A 22622-nucleotide genomic window follows, 5' to 3' on the forward strand; every position below is an offset into this window, starting at 1 on the left:
GTATTTAGGACGTTCTCAGGACATTCAGTGTATCAGTTGTCAGGATGTCTGTAATGGTCCCAAAGAAACGTCACTAGGATGTTGTAATGGATCCTGTCCGTCAGTGGTTAGATTCCAGCATTTTACAGAAGTTTCTCTTGTGTTCCCTCCATGAATGCCCGGTCATGATACAAGCAGCCCTGTTGATGATTAACTAGAGCTGGTTGAGACCTGTCTTATCGCACTGATGTAGGGCTGGAAGTCAAACTATGGAACAGTAGTGCAGGTGACTAGTTATCATGGTATGGTAAATTGTTAGGAGGATGTCTTTGGAGACGAGGGGGGTGGACAGGGTCATTGACTTTGTGACTGGTGTATAAATGAATCAGTCAGATTGTTGTCTACAGAGCTTTTACCTACATCAGCATCAACAGTGACCTTATTTTTTTTTACGGTAAGAGGATATTACAATCTAATACTATTTGAAATTGTCTTCTATTACGTAATATTTTCTGCCTTACACAACCACACATTAACTGTTGATTTACATAACAGTTATTTCATAATAATAATAATGTCTTAATTCAGCAGTGGGTTGAATTCAGATGGGCATGATGTTCCCATAATCCTTTACTTAAATGCATGCTGATGTGTTTGCAAGGAGGCTGTGATTGCAAAGAGACAACAAGGTGGACTGTATTTTATACTGAAAGACTTGTATTCTATTTTTAAAAGTAGCAAGTTCATGAAAGGAGAGAATAGTGCTAAGAGTAATGCAGCACCTCTCATTGTCCTTTCTGCTAATATCATACTCTCTTGAATTACGTTCTTTATTAAGTAGAATTCTTGCAGACATTTAAGCCTGTTATATTAAAATAAGTGCCTTTAAAGAAAAGTTTTACACATCAGATTTTTTATATGAATAAATTATTTCTAAATAGCCAAAAATCTGCCTTTTGACATGTCCCTTTTCTGAGGAAGATTTTAACCCAAAAATTTCCCCAGGTCTTCACCATAATAGTAAAGCACTAGTTATTTTGTTGCTTTGACAATGTCATTTCTGAAGATTATTACTAATTTCACGAGATTAGTGATACATTTACATTTGTCCCTCATTTTCAAGCTCAACTATGCTATGGGAACTGAAGTCTCATTGTCATATGGTGATTACTTTTTAAATAATATTTTCAATTAAAACATAGTGGAAAACTGAGCAAGTCAAGAATAACACGTCAACAATGTTACACATAGATGATAGACTAGAAATGTTTTTTTTAAATTATAAAATGAACGTCAACATGTGCTCTTTATGACAGAATGTTAAAATGAGTTGAAATGAATAGTATAAAACATTTAAATATTACACTACCCAAAATGCACTCTCTTGGTGTTTATTGTTCTTCTTGAGCGGTGAGTAAAACAATATTTAAAATGTCTTTGTTCAAGTCAGCTGAATTTATACAAATTATAAATTGTGATTGAATTGCAGCCTAACAGATAGTTTCAGTTTTTCTGTCAATGTTTCTGTGGACTGGTTCCTATCAGACCCATTGTTGACTTGCTCTGGGCTTTTCCTCCAGGATGGTGAGATCAGCCATGATGTTCATCTTGTTGACTCTCCTGGAACTGGCATGCTCTATTGGTGCGACCGTCCCAAGTAATCACATCTCTAATTCCTTTCCTCCTGTTAACTGATAGATATACAACCTGGTCTGAGAGCATTTCGTATCATTCTGTACATAAATCCAAGACTCTCCATTTAGTATGATATGTTACGTTTGATATGGTTACATAAGACAGATGGTTACTTAAGGCGAAAACTATAGTAGGGTGGTTAGTTGGATGGATGGGCGGACGTATAACGCGAACCTCTAACAACCCTAAAATCGTGAGTTCGAATCCTATCATGGACAACTTTAGCTAATTGGCAACTTTTTGACTACTTACTACTTTTGAGCTACATTGCAACTACTTAGCATATTAACTAACCTAACCTCAACCTTTTCGACCAACCCTTCCCCTAACCCTAACCTTAACCCTTGACCTAACTCCTAAAAGTAACCCTAACCTTAACCCTAACTCCTAACTCCTAGCCTAGCTAACGTTAGCCACCTAGCTAGTATTTGTAACTTATCATACTTTTTCAAATTCGTAACATACCATACTTTTAGCAATTCGTAACATATCATAAGTTTGCAAATATGTAACATATAAAACGTTTAGCAAATTCGTAATATGTAATACGAATTGTAATTCTTAACATATCATACGAAATGGGTGATGAACATCCACAAATTAATACATACCATATGAAACATAACATATTGTGCTAAATGGTGTTTTATGCATTTACATACAGAATAATATGAAATGCTCTGAGACCAGGTTGAGATATAATGCCCTTTAAATTAACAGGGCAAGGTCTCTTACTATGAAATGTGAGGTAATATTATATCTCAATGTATTTATGACACAACTTGCAGATTTATGTACTAGGATCATATCATTGGCCTTGGTGTTAAAAAGTGATGGCTGAAAGATGGCGCCGACTGACCTGGCAGCTCTGCTTCCAGCTCCTAAGCAACTTTGCAGTATTTCGTTTTTGTGTGTGGAATTTGTAACATTATTATCCCATAGCGTTTTTTGTGTTATTACATACAGCCGGAAATAACTTTTGGATATCAGAGTGGCGGTAACTCACCAGCATTACGACCAGGATTACAACTTTCCTGAATTGGTTGCGTTGTTCGCACCACCCAGGGCAATTTAACTTATCCTAGAGTCTGCTCCAAGACGACGCCGGCGGAGAAGAGGTATTTGGAGTGGACTTCTAGTCCGACTCAGGAGGCGGGCACACCATCCACCGCTTCAGAGTATATTACTTGCTAAAGTTCAGACTCTGGACAATAAAGTAGACAAATCAAATCAAATTGTATTGGTCACATATGCAGATGTTAATGTGAGTGTAGCGAAATGCTTATGCTTCTAGTTCCGGCCGTGCAGTAATATCTAACAAGTAATCTAACAATTTCACAACAACTACCTTATACAACTACCTCTTTTTTCCAAGATGGCGTAGCAGTGCAGACGTGGTTTGTCGTCCTCTCTTTTACTTTTTGTATTTTTCGTCTTTTTTGTATATATTTCAATTTATTTTTCAATCTCTTTTCCATTTTTAAACTAAATATACCTTCCGGTAACCCGCCTCCCTCAATGTGACACGGATCCGCAATTAATTTTTTTAGACCTTAGACAGAACCTCTATCAGAAGCTAGCCATCAGAAGCTAACCAGCTAATTAGCTACTAGCTATTTAGTCATTGTTAGCCACTGCTAGTGCCTTTTACCTTCTACCTTTTACCTGCACAGGCACCAGCCGTTTTTTAGCCTGGATAATCCCTGCCAGCCTCAGACTGTTTTTCTCCACTACAAAGAAACCCTGGACCATTACTCCTGATCATCACAGCTAGCTAGCTGCCGCTGAGTGACCCAGCCCCGAAGCTATCCCTGAGCCAGGCGCATCTCCCGGCTAGCAAACGAAATTACTACAACTACAATACCTCTTTCGCCATCTAGCCCGGACCCTTTGTCGACACGGCGCCCCGCCGTACCACCACGACTAGTCCGCAGACGTAATTCCATCCGCTGTGCCCTCAACCGGCCTTTGCCGGATGTCGGAGCAGACGCTTCTACTTACCCCGGCCTGCTAACTTTAAATGCCGTGTCTCCCGCGTGCTAGCGTAGTAACTACTACCCCGCGGCTTCCCTGTTCCATCGATTGCTGTTCACTGGACCCTATGATCACTTGGCTACAAAGCTGATGCCTGCTGGACTGTTCATTTATCACGGTACTCCACTTTGTTTACTTTTTGTTAATCTGTCGGCCCTAGCCCCGAACTCAGGCCCTGTTTGTAGTTAACCGACCCTCTCTGCCCATTCATCGCCATTTTACCTGTTGTTGTTATCTTAGCTGATTAGCTGTTGTTATCTTAGCTAGCTCTCCCAATCAACACCTGTGATTGCTTTATGCCTCGCTTTATGTCTCTCTCGAATGTCAATATGCCTTGTATACTGTTGTTTAGGATAGTTATCATTGTTTTAGTTTACTGCGGAGCCCCTAGTCCCACTCAACATGCCTCATATACCTCCTTTGTCCCACCTCCCACACATGCGGTGACCTCACCCAGTATAACCAGCGTGTCCAGAGATGCAACCTCTCTTATCACCACTCGGCGCCTGGGCTTACCTCCACTGTACCCGCACCCCACCATACCCCTGTCTGCACATTATGCCCTGAATCTATTCTACCACACCCAGAAATCGGCTCCTTTTATTCTCTGTCCCCAACGCACTAGACGACCAGTTTTGATAGCCTTTAGCCGTACCCTCATCCTACTCCTCCTCTGTTCCTTGGGTGATGTGGAGGTTAATCCAGGCCCTGCGTGTCCCCAGGCACTCTCATTTGTTGACTTCTGTAATCGAAAAAGCCTTGGTTTCATGCATGTTAACATCAGAAGCCTCCTCCCTAAGTTTGTTTTACTCACTGCTTTAGCACACTCCGCCAACCCTGATGTCCTTGCCGTGTCTGAATCCTGGCTTAGGAAGGCCACCAAAAATGAGATTTCCATACCCAACTACAACATTTTCCGTCAAGATAGAACTGCCAAAGGGGGAGGAGTTGCAATCTACTGCAGAGATAGCTTGCAAAGTTCTGTCATACTTTCCAGGTCTATGCCCAAACAATTCAAGCTTCTAATTAAAAAAATGAATCTCTCCAGAAATAAGTCTCTCACTTTTGCCGTCTGTTATAGACCCCCCTCAGTTCCCAGCTGTGCCCTGGACACCATATGTGAATTGATTGACCCCATCTATCTTTAGAGTTCGTGACCTAAACTGGGATATGCTTAACACCCCAGCAGTCCTACAATCTAAGCTAGATGCCCTCAACCTCACACAAATTGTCAAGGAACCCACCAGGTACAACCCTAAATCCGTAAACATGGGCACCCTCATAGATATTATCCTGACCAACTTGCCCTCCAAATACACCTCTTCTGTATTCAATCAGGAGCTCAGCGATCACTGCCTCATTGCCTGCGTATGCTATGTGTCCGTGGTCAAACGACCACCCCTCATCACTGTCAAACGCTCCCTAAAACACTTCTGCGAGCAGGCCTTTCTAATTGACCTGGCCCAGGTATCCTGGAAGGATATTGACCTCATCCCGTCAGTCGAGAATGCCTAGTCGTTCTATAAAAGTTATTTCCTCACCATCTTAAATAAGCATGCCCCTTTCAAAAAAATGTAGAACTAAGAACAGATATAGCCCTTGGTTCACTCCAGACCTGACTGCCCTTGACCAGCACAAAAACATCCTGTGGCGGACTGCAATAGCATCGAATAGTCCCCGCGATATGCAACTGTTCAGGGAAGTCAGGAACCAATACACTCAGTCAGTCAGGAAAGCAAAGGCTAGCCTTTCAAACAGAAATTTGAATCCTGTAGCTCTAACTCCACGCTGTCTGGGTGGGTGGACCATTTCAGTTTGTCCGTGATGTGTACGCCGAGGAACTTAAAACTTTCCACCTTCTCCACTGCTGTCTCGTCGATGTGGATAGGGGGTGCTCCCTCTGCTGCTTCCTGAAGTCTACGATCATCTCCTTTGTTTTGTTTACGTTGAGTGACAGGTTATTTTCCTGACACCACACTCCAAGGGCCCTCACCTCCTCCCTGTAGGCCGTCTCGTCGTTGTTGGTAATCAAGCCTACCACTGTAGCGCCGTCTGCAAACTTGATGATTGAGTTGGAGGCTTGCATGGCCACGCAGTCACGGGTGAACAGGGAGTACAGGAGAGGGCTGAGCACGCACCCTTGTGGGGCCCCAGTGTTGAGGATCAGCGGGCTGGAGATGTTGTTTCCTACCCTCACCACCTGTGGGCGGCCCGTCAGAAAGTCCAGGACCCAGTTGCACAGGGCGGGGTCGAGACCCAGGGTCTCGAGCTTAATGAAGAGTTTGGAGGGTACTATGGTGTTTAATGCTGAGCTGTAGTCGATGAACAGCATTCTTACATAGGTATTCCTCTTTGTCCAGATAGGTTAGGGTGTCAGGTAGGGTGGAGGTGATGTGATCCTTGACTAGTCTCTCAAAACACTTCATGATGACGGAAGTGAGTGCTACGGGGCGATAGTCGTTTAACTCAGTTACCTTAGCTTTCTTGGGAACAGGAACAATGGTGGCCCTCTTGAAGATGTTGCGTGTAAACCCTCGCAAGGCTGCCGCCCCAGATGGCATCCCTAGCCGCATCCTCAGAGCATGCGCAGACCAGCTGGGTGGAGTGTTTACGGACATATTCAATCTCTCACTTTCCCAGTCTGCTGTCCCTACTTGCTTCAAAATGTCCACCATTGTTCCTGTACCCAAGAAAGCAAAGGTAACTGAACTAAATGACTATCGCCCCGTAGCACTCACTTCTGTCATCCTGAAGTGCTCTGAGAGGCTAGTTAAGGATCATATCACCTCTACCTTACCTGACACCCTAGACCCACTTAAATTTGCTTACCGCCCCAAAAGATCCACAGATGATGCAATCGCCATTGCACTGCACATTGCCCTATCCCATCTGGACAAGAGGAATACCTATGTAAGAATGTAAGGGCCCTGGGTCTGAATCCCGCCCTGTGCAACTGGGTCCTGGACTTCCCGATGGGCCGCCCCCAGGTGGTGAAGGTAGGTAACACCACCTTCACTTCACCGATCCTCAACACAGGGGCCCCACAAAGTTGTGTGCTCAGCCCCTTCCTGTACTCCCTTTACACTCATGACTGCGTGGCCACACACGCCTCAAACTCAATCATCAAGTTTGCAGACGACACAACTATAGTAGGCCTGCTTACCAACAATGAAGAGACTATCAGAACTCAGGATAAGACTGAAATAAGTGCTGATATAGTTTTACAGACAGCAATACTTTTTAGCATTCTGTAAAACTATATCAATAGCAATGATAAAACTCTGAAACTTACTTGTTTCAATCGTCTCACACTCCCTTATAACAATACCTATATGATTCACCTTGGGATGCTTTATTTATTTAACATTACATTACAACATTACATACCTTTCTCTCTGTGTTTTCTTGGACTGAGAAGAACGGGAGCTACGGTTAGTACCAGGGTGTTAGTAGGTGACGTAAGCACCCAGATTAAATAAAATACATTCAATGAAATAAAAACCGAAGATGTTAATATCATCAAGCTACTGTAGCTGCCTACTTAACATTAACAGGCAATACTAGTAGCGCAACAATTGAAAATAGAAACCAAAGGTTAAGTTCCTGGCGATCATAGCGATCTGACTCCCCCCTTCTGTCTGAACTTGGAATATTCCTTTTTGCGGGCTTGGACCACTGACCCTTAACCTGGAGGTTCTGTTTTGCGTTGTGCACTAGTTTGATGTAATAACCATTTTAACTCTCTTCCACTGGCACCACACAGCCAGGTCTCTGACCTCCTCCCTATAGGCTGTCTCATCGTTGTCAGTGATCAGGCCTACCACAGTTGTGTCATCGGCAGACTTAATGATGGTGTTGGAGTCATGCCTGGCCATGCAGTCATGAGTGAACAGGGAGTACAGGAGGCACACACCCCTGAGGGGCCCCTTTGTTGAGGTGGCGGATGTGTTGTTACCTACCCTTACCACCTGGGGGCAGCCCGTCAGGAAGTCCAGGATCCAGTTGCAGAGGCAGGTGTTTAGTCCCAGGGTCCTTAGCTTAGTGATGAACTTTGAGGGCACTATGGTGTTGAACGCTGAGCTGTAGTCAATGAATAGCATTCTCACATAGGTGTTCCTTTTGTCCACGTGGGAAAGGGTAGTGTGGAGTACAATCAAGTTGGCATCATCTGTGGATCTGTTGGGGCGGTAGGCAAATTGGTGTGGGTCTAGGGTTTCTGGTATAATGGTGTTGATGTGAGCCATGACTAGCTTTTCAAAGCATTTCATGGCTACAGACGTGAGTGCTATGAGTCGGTAGTCATTTAGGCAGGTTATCTTAGTGTTCTTGGGCACAGGGACTTTGGGGGTCTGCTAGAAACATGTTGTTATTACAGACTCAGTCAGGGACAGGTTAAAAATGTCAGTGAAGACACTTGCAAGGTGGTCAGTGCATGCTTGGAGTACATATCCTGGTAATCCGTCTGGCACCTGCGGCCTTGTGAATATTGACCTGTTTAAAGGTCTTACTCACATCGGCTTCGGAGCGCATGATTACACAGTCGTCTGGAACAGCTGATGCTCTCATGCCTGTTTCAGTGTTACTTGCCTCGAGTGCGAGCATAGAAGTGATTTAACTGTCTGGTAGGCTCGTGTCGCTGGGCAGCTTGCGGCTGTGCTTCCCTTTGTAGTCTGTAATAGTTCGCAAGCCCTGCCACATCTGATGAGCGTCGGAGCCGGTGTAATAAGATTCAATCTTAGTCCTGTATTGATGCTTTGCCTGTTTGATGGTTCGTCAGAGAGCATAGTGGGATTTCTTAACAGCATCCGGGTTGGAGTCCCGCTCCTTGAAAGCGGCAGCTCTACCCTTTAGCTCAGTGCGGATGTTGCCTATAATCCGTGACTTCTGGTTGGGGTATTTACGTACAGTCACTGTGGGGACGACGTCATCGATGCACTTATTGATGAAGCCAGTGACTGATGTGGTGTACTCCTTAATGCCATCGGAAGAATCCTGGAACATATTCCAGTCTGTGTTAGCAAACAGTCCTGTAGCTTAGCTTCATCTGCTTCAAATGGAGGCTGGGGGAGAGCTTTGTACGCATCTCTGTGTGTGCAGTAAAGGTGGTCTAGAGATCTTTTTAGGTAAAACGGATTTAAGTTTCCCTGTGTTAAAGTCCCCGGCCACTAGTAGCGCCGCCTCTGGATGAGCTTTCCCTATTTGCTTATGGCCGTATACAGCTCATTGATTGCGGTCTTAGTGTCAGCAACGGTTTGTGGTGGTAAATAGACAGCTACGAAGAATATAGATGAAAACTCTCTTGGTAAATAGTGTGGTCTACAGCTTATCATGAGATACTCTACCTCAGACAAGCAAACCCTCGAGACTTCCTTAGATGTCATGCACCAGCTGTTGTTTACAAATATACATAGACCGCCACCCCTCGTCTTTCCAGAGGCGCCTGTTCTATACTGCCGAAAAAGCTTAAAACCCGCCAGCTGTATGTTATTCATGTCGTCGTTCAGCCACGACTCGGTGAAACGTAAGATATTACAGTTTTTAATGTCCAGTTGGTAGAAAATACGTGCTCGTAGTTTGTCCATTTTATTATCCAATGATTGTACTTTGGCTAATAGGACCGATGGTAAAGTCAGATTACCCACTCGCCGTCGGATACTTACAAGGCACCCAGACCTACGTCCCCGATATCTCCCTCTCTTTCTCCAGCGAATGACGGGGATGAGGGCCTTGTCGGGTGTCTGGAGTAAATCCTTTTCGTCCGACTCGTTAAAGAAAAAAATCTTCTTCCAGTACAGGGTGAGCAATCGCTGTCCTGATATCTAGAAGCTCTGCCCGGTCATAAGAGATGGTGGCAGAAACATTATGTACAAAATAAGTTACAAATAACTTGATAAAACACACACAATAGCACAATTGGTTAGGGGACCGCAAAACGTGCCCATTACAACTTTGTGGACGCTTTTACCAGAGGCTGCCAAACTGCCTGCTAGTGTTGTCACGATACAAAAAAGTTTACTTCCATACCGATACCAGGTTTAGTATCATGATATATGATGCCAAAACCATACAACGGCAAAAATTATATTTTGAGTGTTGTTAACCTTTAATTCAAGTGCGCATGCACTTAACATTTTTGTTTGGTTAGCAGCATTTCTGTAGCACACACACACATGTGATGGAGTTTGCAAAACACATGGCCACTGGATTGATGCAAATAATCATGATTCTGACAGGTAGGCATAGGCCACTTTGTAGATAACTTTTAAATGAAAAAGTTCTTAGGAAAGCATACCCGCACCGCACACACAGAGCAAATTTAATAATTTATAATAAGTTAAATACATTTAGTTGATTTCCAAACGTGAGACAAATTTAATAGAAGTACCAAAAGTAACAAAATTCTATAACCGAACCGTTTTTCATGTTGTAGTTTCAGTACCGCTGCAAAAGTGAGCCCCTCTGTTCTCAGAAGTGATGATGGCTGGATGCTGGATTATCATGCACTGCATTATGTCATTGTGCCATTGTGCTGGCACATGTGAACCAGAGCCTTAAGTATTTTATTTTCTCCGCGTATCAGAACTTAAGGAATACATTTAATGTATTATTACTTAATGTCATTTTATTTTATGAAAATGTCACTTAATACGTTATTTTAAACATGACTATGGATTCATTATCATCTACATCGGCGGCCATTCAGTCTTGCGCCTCCACGTTAAGTTTGCAATGAGCATCCCTTCTAGGATGTTTTCATATCACCTGAATTCATGTTTGTTCCAAATGTCATACTTTTATCTACCACGTAACATATTTATTTCGCTAAGGCCCCGCCCGGACTTTCAGCAGATTAGAAAACTGTGTTATTCTGTTTTGACAGCATCATTAAATTGCTCCTCTATACTCACTCAATGATATGTTTCCCTGCAGGAAATCTTGCCTTGCGTGGAAAAGCTACACAGTCAGACCTCATTGAGAGCATATGGCACGGTTACAGTCATGCCTCCAATGCCATTGATGGGAACCGCGATTCACATTTTCATCATGGGTCCTGCACTGCCACTGATGAATCCACTAACCCCTGGTGGAGAGTGGACCTGCTGGATACCTACATAGTCACCTCCATCACCGTCACCAACAGAGGGGATGCTTTTCCTGAGAGACTTAACGGGGCTGAGATACGAATAGGAAATTCTTTAGTGGACAATGGCATTCATAACCCTCTGTGAGTCAAGATACTGTGGTTTTTGAAATTGCATTTACAATGTGTTGTTACTGTTTATGTCCATGAAGAACTCAATTAGAGTGACCAGAATATACATAGTGGACATACTGTAGATAAAAACCCATGCAGGCAGGACAGATAGAATCAAGCAATGCTGGTGAAAAGTTTCAACCCCACTCACAGGTTACCACCAGAACACAGGCACAGTTGTAGATATCAGCATATCATCTCCTGTGTCTTGTTTATATAGTTTAAATAAAGTTATATAGCATATGATGCAGTATCTTGACAGAGGTCAGTAAAACCCATTTCTCTCTCCAGGGCTAAAACAATTTCCTCTGTTCCAGCCGGAAGTTCTCTCACCCTGGCTTTTGACCCAAGTTTCGAAGGACGTTATGTGATTGTGGTTCTACCAGGCCAGCATAGACTTCTGACACTCTGTGAAGTGGAGGTTTACGGCTACCTTGCCCCAACTGGTCAGAACTTATATTCATATATTTTATATATACTGTACCAACAGTGGCGGTTCTAGCTTGTATGGCTCCCTGGGCGAACCTCCCCTTCAGCGCCCCTTAACTGGCATTTTTATTCAGACATTTGTAACAACACAAATAAATAATCATAAAATATAAAAATATATACAAAAATAAGACTCAATAATATCAAAAAGAAGCAACAAAGACAAATATAAACAAATTGTGGTATATAAATAAAAAAGAGAATCGAATTATTACACTATTACCCTATTACTAACAAAAAACACACAAATAAAACTAAATTGCACAAATCCTATATCACACAAATACACAAATAGAATAACACACTTATAAAGAAGAGAACCTGATTATTACACTAATGCACTTCAAACAAGAAACACACAAACTAAATTGCACAATTGCCATCTAAACCCTGACCTTTCTTGTCTTCCTTGATGCAAAGTCATTAGTTACATCCTCATAAGAAATCTGCCCAACAATTGCATGGTTAATACTGATGACAGCAAGGCCACTAAGGCGTTCCTGTGGCATGGTGGACCTCAGGTAGGATTTGATGAGTTTCAGCTTTGACAAGCTCCTCTCTGCTTCAGCTACGGTCACTGGAAGAGTAAGACAAAATATGAGAGCAGTCCACAAATGTGGATACATTTCTGAGAGCTCCCTTTCGTGTATAAATATCAGCAGCTCAAGCAGGGTCATGGTCTTCGACGGCAAGTCAGGCAAGTTCTTCACTTCCTGTGCAAGCTCTCTGCCATCCAAGTCTGAGTGTTCTTTATAGTGCACTGTCACACTAAGGGCCTCACATTGTTCTGTCAGCTCCTCATTTGAGAGACTTTGGAAGGTTGACAGCACTCCAAACTTCTCTCCCACATTTTCCAATGTGTAAAATCTTTCCTGAAGGGCCGAGGTTGCAGCATCAACAACGACATTGAAAAATGTCACCTCCAGCTTCTTCAGGACATCGCTCAAAGGCTCATCAAATGATTCGTATGAAAAGTGCCATTTTGTGGACCTCAGCCCTTTTTGTTGTAGAACGGCCTCTACATTCATACCCTCGCAAATATCCTTGGCTGACGTTTGTGCAGTCATAAAGCCTGTTGCCCTGTAGTTGCTGAGACCTCTCTCTGTCTTTCTGAGAAGGCTGACTGCAACATCCACATGCATACTGGGAGACTGCATCAGCTTGCTTACATGTTGGATCTGTCTCCAGATGTCATACCACACCACTGTACAGATGCTGAAGAGGTATGATCCCACCTCCTCTGACAAGGACTGGGCCTCAATCTTTATCATAGGGTCTTTGGTTTGATCCCTCACCTAAATCAGTGCCTCTCTCACCACTGCTGCCTGATACCTCAGTGGCTCGACACGTATGATAATAATAGCCTAATATATTCAATATGCTATAAACTATTGTTTTTTAACAGTTTCACTCAATTCATTCTAATAAACGTAATAATTATGACACACCCCTCACTATTGTCACTGGTTGCATTAATTGCACTGTTTGTCTACATAACCTGGTTCAAGCATTCATGACATTACTCTGAAGAAGGCACAGTGATGCCGAAACGTTGGTGATTTACCCCATAAATGACTGGGAGTTTATACAGTATATGGAGTGTGTGGCTCTCTTCATTATTTTTTAGAGCTTATAGTTTATTCGCCGTTAGTCAGCACCTCTTCATATAATAATTTATCTGGGTGTTCGCCAGCTCATGACACACCTACTCATTCCAGGGTTTTTCTTTATTTGTACTATTTTCTACATTGTAGAATAATAGAGAAGACATCAAAACTATGAAATAACACATATGGAATCATGTAGTAACCAAAAAGGTGTTAAACAAAAATAGATTTTATATTTGATATTCTTCAAAGTAGCAACCGTTTGCCTTGATGACAGCTTTGCACACTCTTGGCATTCTCTCAATCAGCTTCATGAGGTAGTCACCAGGTGTGCCTTGTTAAAAGTTATTTTGTGGAATTTCTTTCCTTCTTAATGCATTTGAGCCAATCAGTTGTGTTGTGACAAGTTATGGATGGTATACAGAAGATAGCCCTATTTGGTTAAATACCAAGTCCATATTATGGCAATAACAGCTCAAATAAGTAAAGAGAAACGACAATCCATCATTACTTTAAGACATGAAGGTCAGTCAATACGGAAAATGTCAAGAACTTTGAAAGTTTTTTCAAGGGGAGTCGCAAAAACCATCAAGGGCTATGATGAAACTGGCTCTCATGAGGACCGCCACAGGAAAGGAAGACCCAGAGTTACCTCTGCTGAAGAGGATAAGTTCATTAGAGTTACCTCAGAAATTGCAGCCCAATTAAATGCTTCACAGAGTTCAAGTAACAGACACATCTCAACATCAACTGTTCAGAGGAGACTGAGTGAATCAGGCCTTCATGGTCGAATTGCTGCAAAGAAACCACTACTAAAGGACACCGATAATAAGAAGAGACTTGCTTGGGCCAAGAAACATGAGCAATGGACATTAGACCGGTGGAAATCTGTCCTTTGGTCTGATGAGTCCAAATGTGAGATTTTTGGTTCCAACCACTGTGTCTTTGTGAGACGCATAGTAGGTGAACGGATGATCTCTGCATGTGTGGTTCCCACCGTGAAGCATAGAGGAGGAGGTGTGATGGTGTGGGGGTGCTTTTCTGGTGACACTGTCTGTGATTTATTTAGAATTCAAGGCACACTTAACCAGCATGGCTACTACTACAGTATTCTGCAGCGATACGCCATCCCATCTGGTTTGCTCTTGTGGGACCATCATTTGTTTTTAAACAGGACAATGACCCCAAAACACACCTCCAGGCTGTGTAAGGGCTATTTGACCAAGAAGTAGAGTGATGGAGGGCTGCATGAGATAACCTGGCCTCCACAATCACCCAACCTAGACCCAATTGAGATGGTTTGAGATTAGTTGGACCGCAGAGTGAAGGAAAAGCAGATATCAAGTGCTCAGCATATGTGGGAACTCCTTCAAGACTGGTGGAAAAGAATTCCAGGTGACTACATCATGTAGCTGGTTGAGAGAATGCAAAGCTGTCATCAAGGCAAAGGGTGGCTACTTTGAAGAATCTAAAATATATTTTGATTTGTTTAACACTTTTTTGGTTACTACATGATTCCATATGTGTTATTTCATAGTTTGATTTCTTCACTATTATTCTACAATGTAGAAAATAGTAAAAATAAAGAAAAACCCTTGAATTAGTAGGTGTGTCCAAACTTTTGACTAGTAGTGTATATATACAGTAGGGAGAACAAGTATTTAATACACTGCCGATTTTGCAGGTTTTCCTACTTACAAAGCATGTAGAGGTCTGTAATTTTTACCATAGGTACACTTCAACTGTGAGCGACGGAATCTAAAACAAAAATACAGAAAATCACATTGTATGATTTTTAAGTAATTAATTTGCATTTTATTGCATGACATAAGTATTTGATCACCTACCAACCAGTAAGAATTCCGGCTCTCACAGACCTGTTAGTTTTTCTTTAAGAAGACCTCCTGTTCTCCACTCATTACCTGTATTAACTGCACCTGTTTGAACTCGTTACCTGTATAAAAGACACCTGTCCACACACTCAATCAAACAGACTCCAACCTCTCCACAATGGCCAAGACCAGAGAGCTGTGTAAGGACATCGGGGATAAAATTGTAGACCTGCACAAGGCTGGGATGGGCTACAGGACAATAGGCAAGCAGCTTGGTGAGAAGGCAACAACTGTTGGCGCAATTATTAGAAAATGGAAGAAGTTCAAGATGCCGGTCAATCACCCTCGGTCTGGGGCTCCATGCAACATCTCACCTCGTGGGGCATTAATGATCATGAGGAAGGTGAGGGATCAGCCCAGAACTACACGGCAGGACCTGGTCAATGAACTGAAGAGAGCTGGGACCACAGTCTCAAAGAAAACCATTAGTAACACACTACGCCATCATGGATTAAAATCCTGCAGCGCACGCAAGGTCCCCCTGCTCAAGCCAGCGCATGTCCAGGCCCGTCTGAAGTTTGCCAATGACCATCTGGATGATCCAGAGGAGGAATGGGAGAAGGTCATGTGTTCTGATGAGACAAAAATAGAGCTTTTTGGTCTAAACTCCACTCGTGTTTGGAGTGTTTGGAGGAAGAAGAAGGATGAGTACAACCCCAAGAACACCATCCCAACCGTGAAGCATAGAGGTGGAAACATCATTCTTTGGGGATGCTTTTCTGCAAAGGGGACAGGACGACTGCACCGTATTGAGGGGAGGATGGATGGGGCCATGTATCGTGAGATCTTGGCCAACAACCTCCTTCCCTCAGTAAGAGCATTGAAAATGGGTCGTGGCTGGGTCTTCCAGCATGACAAAGACCCGAAACACACAGCCAGGGCAACTAAGGAGTGGCTCCGTAAGAAGCATCTCAAGCTCCTGGAGTGGCCTAGCCAGTCTCCAGAGCTGAACCCAGTAGAAAATCTTTTGGAGGGAGCTGAAAGTTCGTATTGCCCAGCGACAGCCCCGAAATCTGAAGGATCTGGAGCTCTGTATGGAGGAGTGGGCCAAAATCCCTGCTGCAGTGTGTGCAAACCTGGTCAAGAACTACAGGAAACGTATGATCTCTTTAATTGCAAACAAAGGTTTCTGTACCAAATATTAAGTTCTGCTTTTCTGATGTATCAAATACTTACGTCATGCAATAAAATGCTAATGAATTACTTAAAAATTATACAATGTGATTTTCTGGATTTTTGTTTTAGATTGCGTCTCTCACAGTTGAAGTGTACCTATGATAAAAATTACAGACCTGTACATGCTTTGTAAGTAGGAAAACCTGCAAAATCGGCAGTGTATCAAATACTTGTTCTCCCCACTGTAGATACTGTATGTACTGTATATATAGATTATGAACAGTGTGTTATAAGTACAATTGTTGTTACATTCTCTGTAATCATAGTCTAAACATTAATCTCTATGATTACAGTGCATGAATATGCTTACACAAGTTCCAATAATTGTTTGTTAAGATGATAGTTAATGTGCATTATGCTCTATTTTGTCCAGGAGAAAATGTGGCTCTATATGGAAAGGCCACCCAGTCGTCTTTGTATGAGTTTGGCATTCCAGGCAATGCTATTGACGGGAATCGCAACGCTATTTTGATGGGAGGGTCCTGCACCCACACTCTACAGGACATCAACGCCTGGTGGAGGGTGGACCTTCTGAAGACCTACAAAGTGTTCTCCATCATCATCACCAACACAGTCGACAGTGTTCCCAGTAGACTCAATGGAGCTGAGATTTGCATTGGAGATTCCCTGAAAGACAACGGCATCAATAATCCTAGGTGAATTACTGTAGGAGAGTTGAGGTCCTTTTTATACGTTTTAAAGATTAGTTGAAGCAAAAAACGATGGAAAACCAACCTAACCTATCAGAAGGCAAGGTGGAGCTATGACCATATTAGTACATTTATCCTGCCTACTTTACCTACCGGGTACCTTAAAGTGGTAATCCACGTTTGGTACATCCATTTTTTTACTTTTAAATTAACGATTTTATACCAATTGATTCTTGAAGTATGTAGCTCATAAATACCTCATGAACTTAGTTCAACACTCATCAGAACTCAAAATATAAACTTGTTTTACTCCAATATTTGTAAACAATGTAGATTTAAATATGTGTTGTCTCAAAACATTGTTAAAACTATAATTTTGATATCATGGTTGGTCAGTCCTTGAATTTGAAAGAGGTTACATTAATCCAGCCTCATCCCTCAGCTTTTTACCAAAACAATGGCGGGGTGTCCGCTTTGTTATTGTTTGAACTGCAGATGGACGGCTAGAGATAGTGGCTAGATATCAATTTGAAGTTGATCAGAAGTTGCTATAGTAGTTTGTTTCTGTGTTATCCTGCAGGTGTGCTGTGATCTCCTCTATCCCTGGTGGCAATTCAAGCACTTTCCAGTGTAACGGCATGGAGGGTCGATATGTCAACGTGGTTATTCCAGGGAGGGAGGAGTACCTGACCTTGTGTGAGGTGGAGGTGTACGGGTCACCCCTGGATGGGACTGGGCCTACATGTAACTAAATCACATCATTAACTCTTAACAGAACCCTGCAATGTTTTGTGGGCTGTATTGTCTTACGAAAACAATTCAACTTTTTAGTATACTATCACTATTCTGGAAGTTCTTCTTGCACACTGTTTTTGGATGTTTGGGTATAAATTAGCTAACACTTTTTGTAACACTTTTTAAGAACAACTTTCATTAATTATTATGTAGCCTAATTATTGGTTAGACAGTTATCATTCATACCTTGAAATGCATGTAATGCTGTGTCGTGTCTTTGCTATCATTAAATTGAAGACTTATAGTTTTTATCAAAGATTCCTGTAATTAGGGATTACGCGATCAACCTAGTAATAACGTAACTAATTAACTAGGAATTTGGGAGCACCAGGGAAAGTAGTCAGATTACAAAGTTATAATTTCCCAATATAACCTTTCAGATATTTTCATATCTGATCAATAGTCTTCTGATTAATGATTTATTTATTTTACCTCACGTTAGTCTCATTCCAAACGTCGTAAATTGTTGGTTATCTGCACGAACCTAGTCTTCACTATGAGTCATCCATACATCAATTGTCTTAAATCATTTATTTATTACTAACTAAGTAATTCACAGAAATGCATAAACAAACAAACAAACTTAAAATGGTTACATGAAAATGATGGGAGAAATATGCCCTAGTGGGCTGAACCGGCATGGCGGCTTGCTAGACAAAGGGAAAATTGTGGTTCGACTAAGAAGTCACTACAGAGTCCATAATTATAACAATTGACATGCTAATCCTTACACATGAACGCTCACTCATTCGGGAACAATTGCAATCAATATATATATATTTACGCTCGGTGTGTCGTCTTCACCGCTGGAGGAAAGTTAGTTTCTGTTGGAGATTCGTCGGTCTCTGTCCTGGTTATTGTGGATAGTTCAGAGTGACATTCGTTATAGAATGGATGTTTCGGCGGTTGTCTTTCTTCGCGTTCAATGATACCGAATTCCTAGCTGCAGACTAGTAGTCAATATCAAAGACTTGTTCTTATTCGTCTAAGAGTTTAACCACGTGGTATGGTTAAAGATTCAGCAATGGTACTTAACCTTTGTTCTCCTCCCATGGAGAAAAACATGGTCTAATGATAATTTCTCAGAGTTTAGCTTTTATTCAGATAGCAGAGAGGGGCTGTCCCAGGGTGTCTGACCCAACTGGCTCAGGGGCGGGTCCTCGGATTTAGTTCAAATCAAAAGGGATTTGTATTTTTCTTCATTAAACAGTCCAAAATCATATTACACAATTATACAAACAGTATCATACTCACTCATTCATTTTATACAACAAACAGATGTAAACCTCATATCTGAGGTTATTATATAAACAGCGGTATGGTAATGTAGTCCCACAGTCTCTCATGAGTTTCCCACATGGGGACAAACGGACATGTTAATAGCTGGACTCTTCACCGATCTTCCATACCTCCTCCGGAACATGAAATCCGTTCGTACCTCAAGTTCTGTGAGGTGGAAGAAACCTCTTTGTCCTGAAAGTTTACCCTCTCTCTAATACTGTTTGGCCATGACGAGACTCTCAGGAATTTACGACGTCTCTCTGTGATCACAGCATGGGTTGAAGGAGGAAAGGGGGAGGCAGGGAGTGGCAGGGAGAGGGGAATGGGCTTTATGTACCTAAACAGGCAACGTCATGACAGCTGTAATAATAATACTATTATGTTAGAATTAATGGTCCCGCTTTAAATGACGTTCAGATTATAAAGGCTTCATAAAGCCTTAAAAATGCATTCACAAGCAGTACATAAATGTTTACAAAGCATCTATAACCATATGTCATGCTTTATAAAGGGTTCATAAATGTGGCATAACTGTGTGACATAATCACCTATATCATATGTGATATAACCCACTAAGTCAAATATGATATTAACATGTGCTTTATAAAGGGTAACGTGCTGAAGGATGGCAAAAGCTCTAAAGGGATGTCATCTTAGTCACATTACACCTAATCTCGTTCCCAGACACTTCCGCCCAAATGCTCAGAAGGTCTGATGGACCATTGCATCAAACTTGGCCTTCATTAGTCAGGGTTAGGTTTCAAATCACATTTTAACAAGATAAAGTGTGGAAATGGGCAGGGTTTAGCCAAAATTATGACTTTTTGACTCTGTTAAGGAGTGACGATGACAAATACTTTACTCAGTAAGGTCACTGCTATAGAATTCTATGGTCACTCCCACTAAGCCCAATTTTGAATGGTTGATATCCCAGGCTTCAACTTGCTGTGTGTGCAATAGCCTGGGAACAACATTACACAAAGAAACACTTCCATTGATGAAAGACCCCAATCTAAAGAAATTGAAAGTGTCTTTCTTCTGGAACCAAGTTACATGTTCCTCAGTACACAAACATGCAAATAACAAAAACGAGCCATACTGCACAGTGCTGGGCCCTGTCAAGTCTTTGACACATTCACCCACTTCCCCGCTGAAAGATCAGCCACAAAATGTCTGCACCATTGTAACATGTTGTAATCAAGCCCTGGTCCCCAGCACGGGAACAGAAGAGGACTAGCTGATGCAGTAGTCTCAGGTTGGACTACTCCAAATCATCTTGGTTCTGACACATAAACACAAGCTTTGCAGGTCCATCAACCCATGTAATACCTCTCGCACCCTTCAGTAACCTGTGGATCATGAGAGAAACTTAATAAACTTAATAAATCAGCAGAACTTTAATCACCTATTTATTAACACTTCATGTAGTGTCCAGTAATAATTAGTTTGAAATGAGACACCTTCGTATGACGCTGTACTTCATTTAAAGTCAATCTACTTTGGTCATTTATGACACATGCATAAATGCCTTATATCATATGACGCTGTACTTACTATAACGTCAGACACCTTTGGTCATTCATAACACATGCATAATGGCTTAATGATGTTAACACAACTGTATTAACACTTAGGGAATTGGCATTAAAAGATAAAACAAGTAAACATTAAAGAAATGTTTAAACCATACAGTACATTTATTTTATTTGTACATTTTTAAAACAATACAAATACATGACATTTCAAAAAGTCCAGCAATGCCATTACATTGAACATTACACAGGGCTGTGAATGGTGTCATTTCATGGTGTCACTTCATGGGGCTCTAAATAATATGGAATGTGGCCGGCCTTTTACTCCACCCATTCTATTGGCGGCCAGATCACATCATGTGTGCTTACTGCACTACAGAAAACCTGCTAACAAAACAACAGTGCAGAGCATGCTCACTGAATTAAAGGGCAACTACACTTAAAAATATAAGTTTCTTAGATTTTTCCCAGACCTCAAAAGTCAAACCCTGATGTGGTTTAAGAATTGTTGTGAACACAGAAAATTAAACGTTGTTTTTCTATTAAGAAAGTGTGAAAACACTGGGGGAAACCAGAAAGAATGGGGAAAATCTGAAACCTGGAAAAACAAAAACAAGAAAACGGAATTTGGGGGAAAAAAAGAAGTAGGCAACAACAACAAAAAAACAAATGTTTTTTGCTTTGCATGACTGCACTTTAGAGTCTGTGTTCTCCTGCAGCACAGCATTTTGGGGGAAGTTGAAGTCAAGTCCAATATTGACTATGCACCCAAGAGGGAAAGAGATTGGGCCATTCTAGAAATGTTTTAGTGAAATATAATATATAACATTTTGCAGAAACTTTTATCCAAAGCGACTTACAGTCATACGTGAATACATTTTTTACGTATAGGGTGTTGAATCGAACCCAATATCCTGCCGTTGCAATGTTCTACCAAGATGTATTACAGGGTTATAAATGCTTTGTGAAGCCACAATTTAATATGATTTATAAGCTCTTTATTAAGCGGTGCTCATGCCACCCTTTATAAAGCACAGGTTTGTATCATATTTGACATAGTGAGTTTTGTCCCCTTAGACATTGGTGGTTATGGCAAACAGTTATGCCACATTTATGAACCCTTTATAAAGCATGGCATACGGTTATAGATGATGTGTAACACATTTATGTAGTGATTATGAAGGCTTTATGAAGGTTTTAGGAAGCCTTTATAAGCTGCACGTAATTTAAAGTGGGACCAAATTAATTAATAAACTTAATGAATAAATCTGTAATGTTTCCATTGTGTATTTGGTTGTTTGTGCTTCTGGTAGGTAAATAGGGCAATATGCGCTCCTTCATCCTTTGAACAACAATCCTCCCTTTGCCACAGTCTGTTCCCTCTGAAGTTGTAACCCTATCTTCTATTAGGGCCCCAAGTTATGGTCGGGATTACTGAAGATTATCTTATTGCATGCAACTTTATTACTTACCGGCCTCATATCATAGCACATGGCGAACAAGGTTTGAAGAACCATAAACATATGAAATTATTGGAGAGTCCATGCCCCAACGAATTTAGGCTGTTTTGAGGGGGAAAGGGGGTGAAACTCATTATTGGGAAGGTGTTCCTAGTTTGTCCACTCAGTGTACATGTGGCCAGTGACCCATAACCCCGTGAGAGTACTTCTAGTAGACAAAACAGGTTAAACATTATTAGACAGCTGTAACGGCTTTCTTCCTGGGAAGAAGGAGAGGACCAAAACGCAGCGCGGCTAGTGTTCAACATGTTTAATAAAGAATAATAATGTGAACACTACAAGCTACAAAACAATAAATGTGAAAACCGAAAACAGTCCTATCTGGTGCAGAACACAAAGACAGGACGGAGGGGCAGCTCCGGACGGAGGGGCAGCTCCGGACTGAGGGGCAGCTCCGGACTGAGGGGCAGCTCCGGACTGAGGGGCAGCTCCGGACTGACTGACGACTCTGGCCGGTCCTGGCTGACTGACGACTCTGGCCGGTCCTGGCTGACTGACGACTCTGGCCGGTCCTGGCTGACTGACGACTCTGGCCGGTCCTGGCTGACTGACGACTCTGGCCGGTCCTGGCTGACTGACGACTCTTCTGGCCGGTCCTGGCTGACTGACGACTCTGGCCGGTCCTGGCTGATTGACGACTCTGGCCGGTCCTGGCTGACTGACGACTCTGGCCGGTCCTGGCTGACTGACGACTCTGGCCGGTCCTGGCTGACTGAC

At 42.1% G+C, this 22622-nt stretch overlaps 1 protein-coding gene across 1 annotated transcript; it reads left to right on the forward strand.

Annotated features, from left to right (window-relative positions):
- The first annotated feature begins 262 nt into the window (after window positions 1-262).
- LOC120030800 (fucolectin-6-like) lies at window positions 263-17823 on the forward strand. The gene is made up of 6 exons (XM_038976245.1): window positions 263-433; window positions 1560-1636; window positions 10639-10933; window positions 11255-11409; window positions 16501-16783; window positions 17358-17823. The coding sequence occupies exons 2-6, from the start codon at window positions 1561-1563 to the stop codon at window positions 17527-17529; spliced, it is 981 nt and encodes a 326-aa protein (XP_038832173.1). The 5' UTR covers window positions 263-433; window position 1560; the 3' UTR covers window positions 17530-17823.
- Window positions 17824-22622: the final 4799 nt, after the last annotated feature.

Source organism: Salvelinus namaycush, chromosome 37 (genome assembly GCF_016432855.1).
Source record: "Salvelinus namaycush isolate Seneca chromosome 37, SaNama_1.0, whole genome shotgun sequence".
In the NCBI taxonomy this organism is placed as follows: domain Eukaryota; kingdom Metazoa; phylum Chordata; class Actinopteri; order Salmoniformes; family Salmonidae; genus Salvelinus; species Salvelinus namaycush.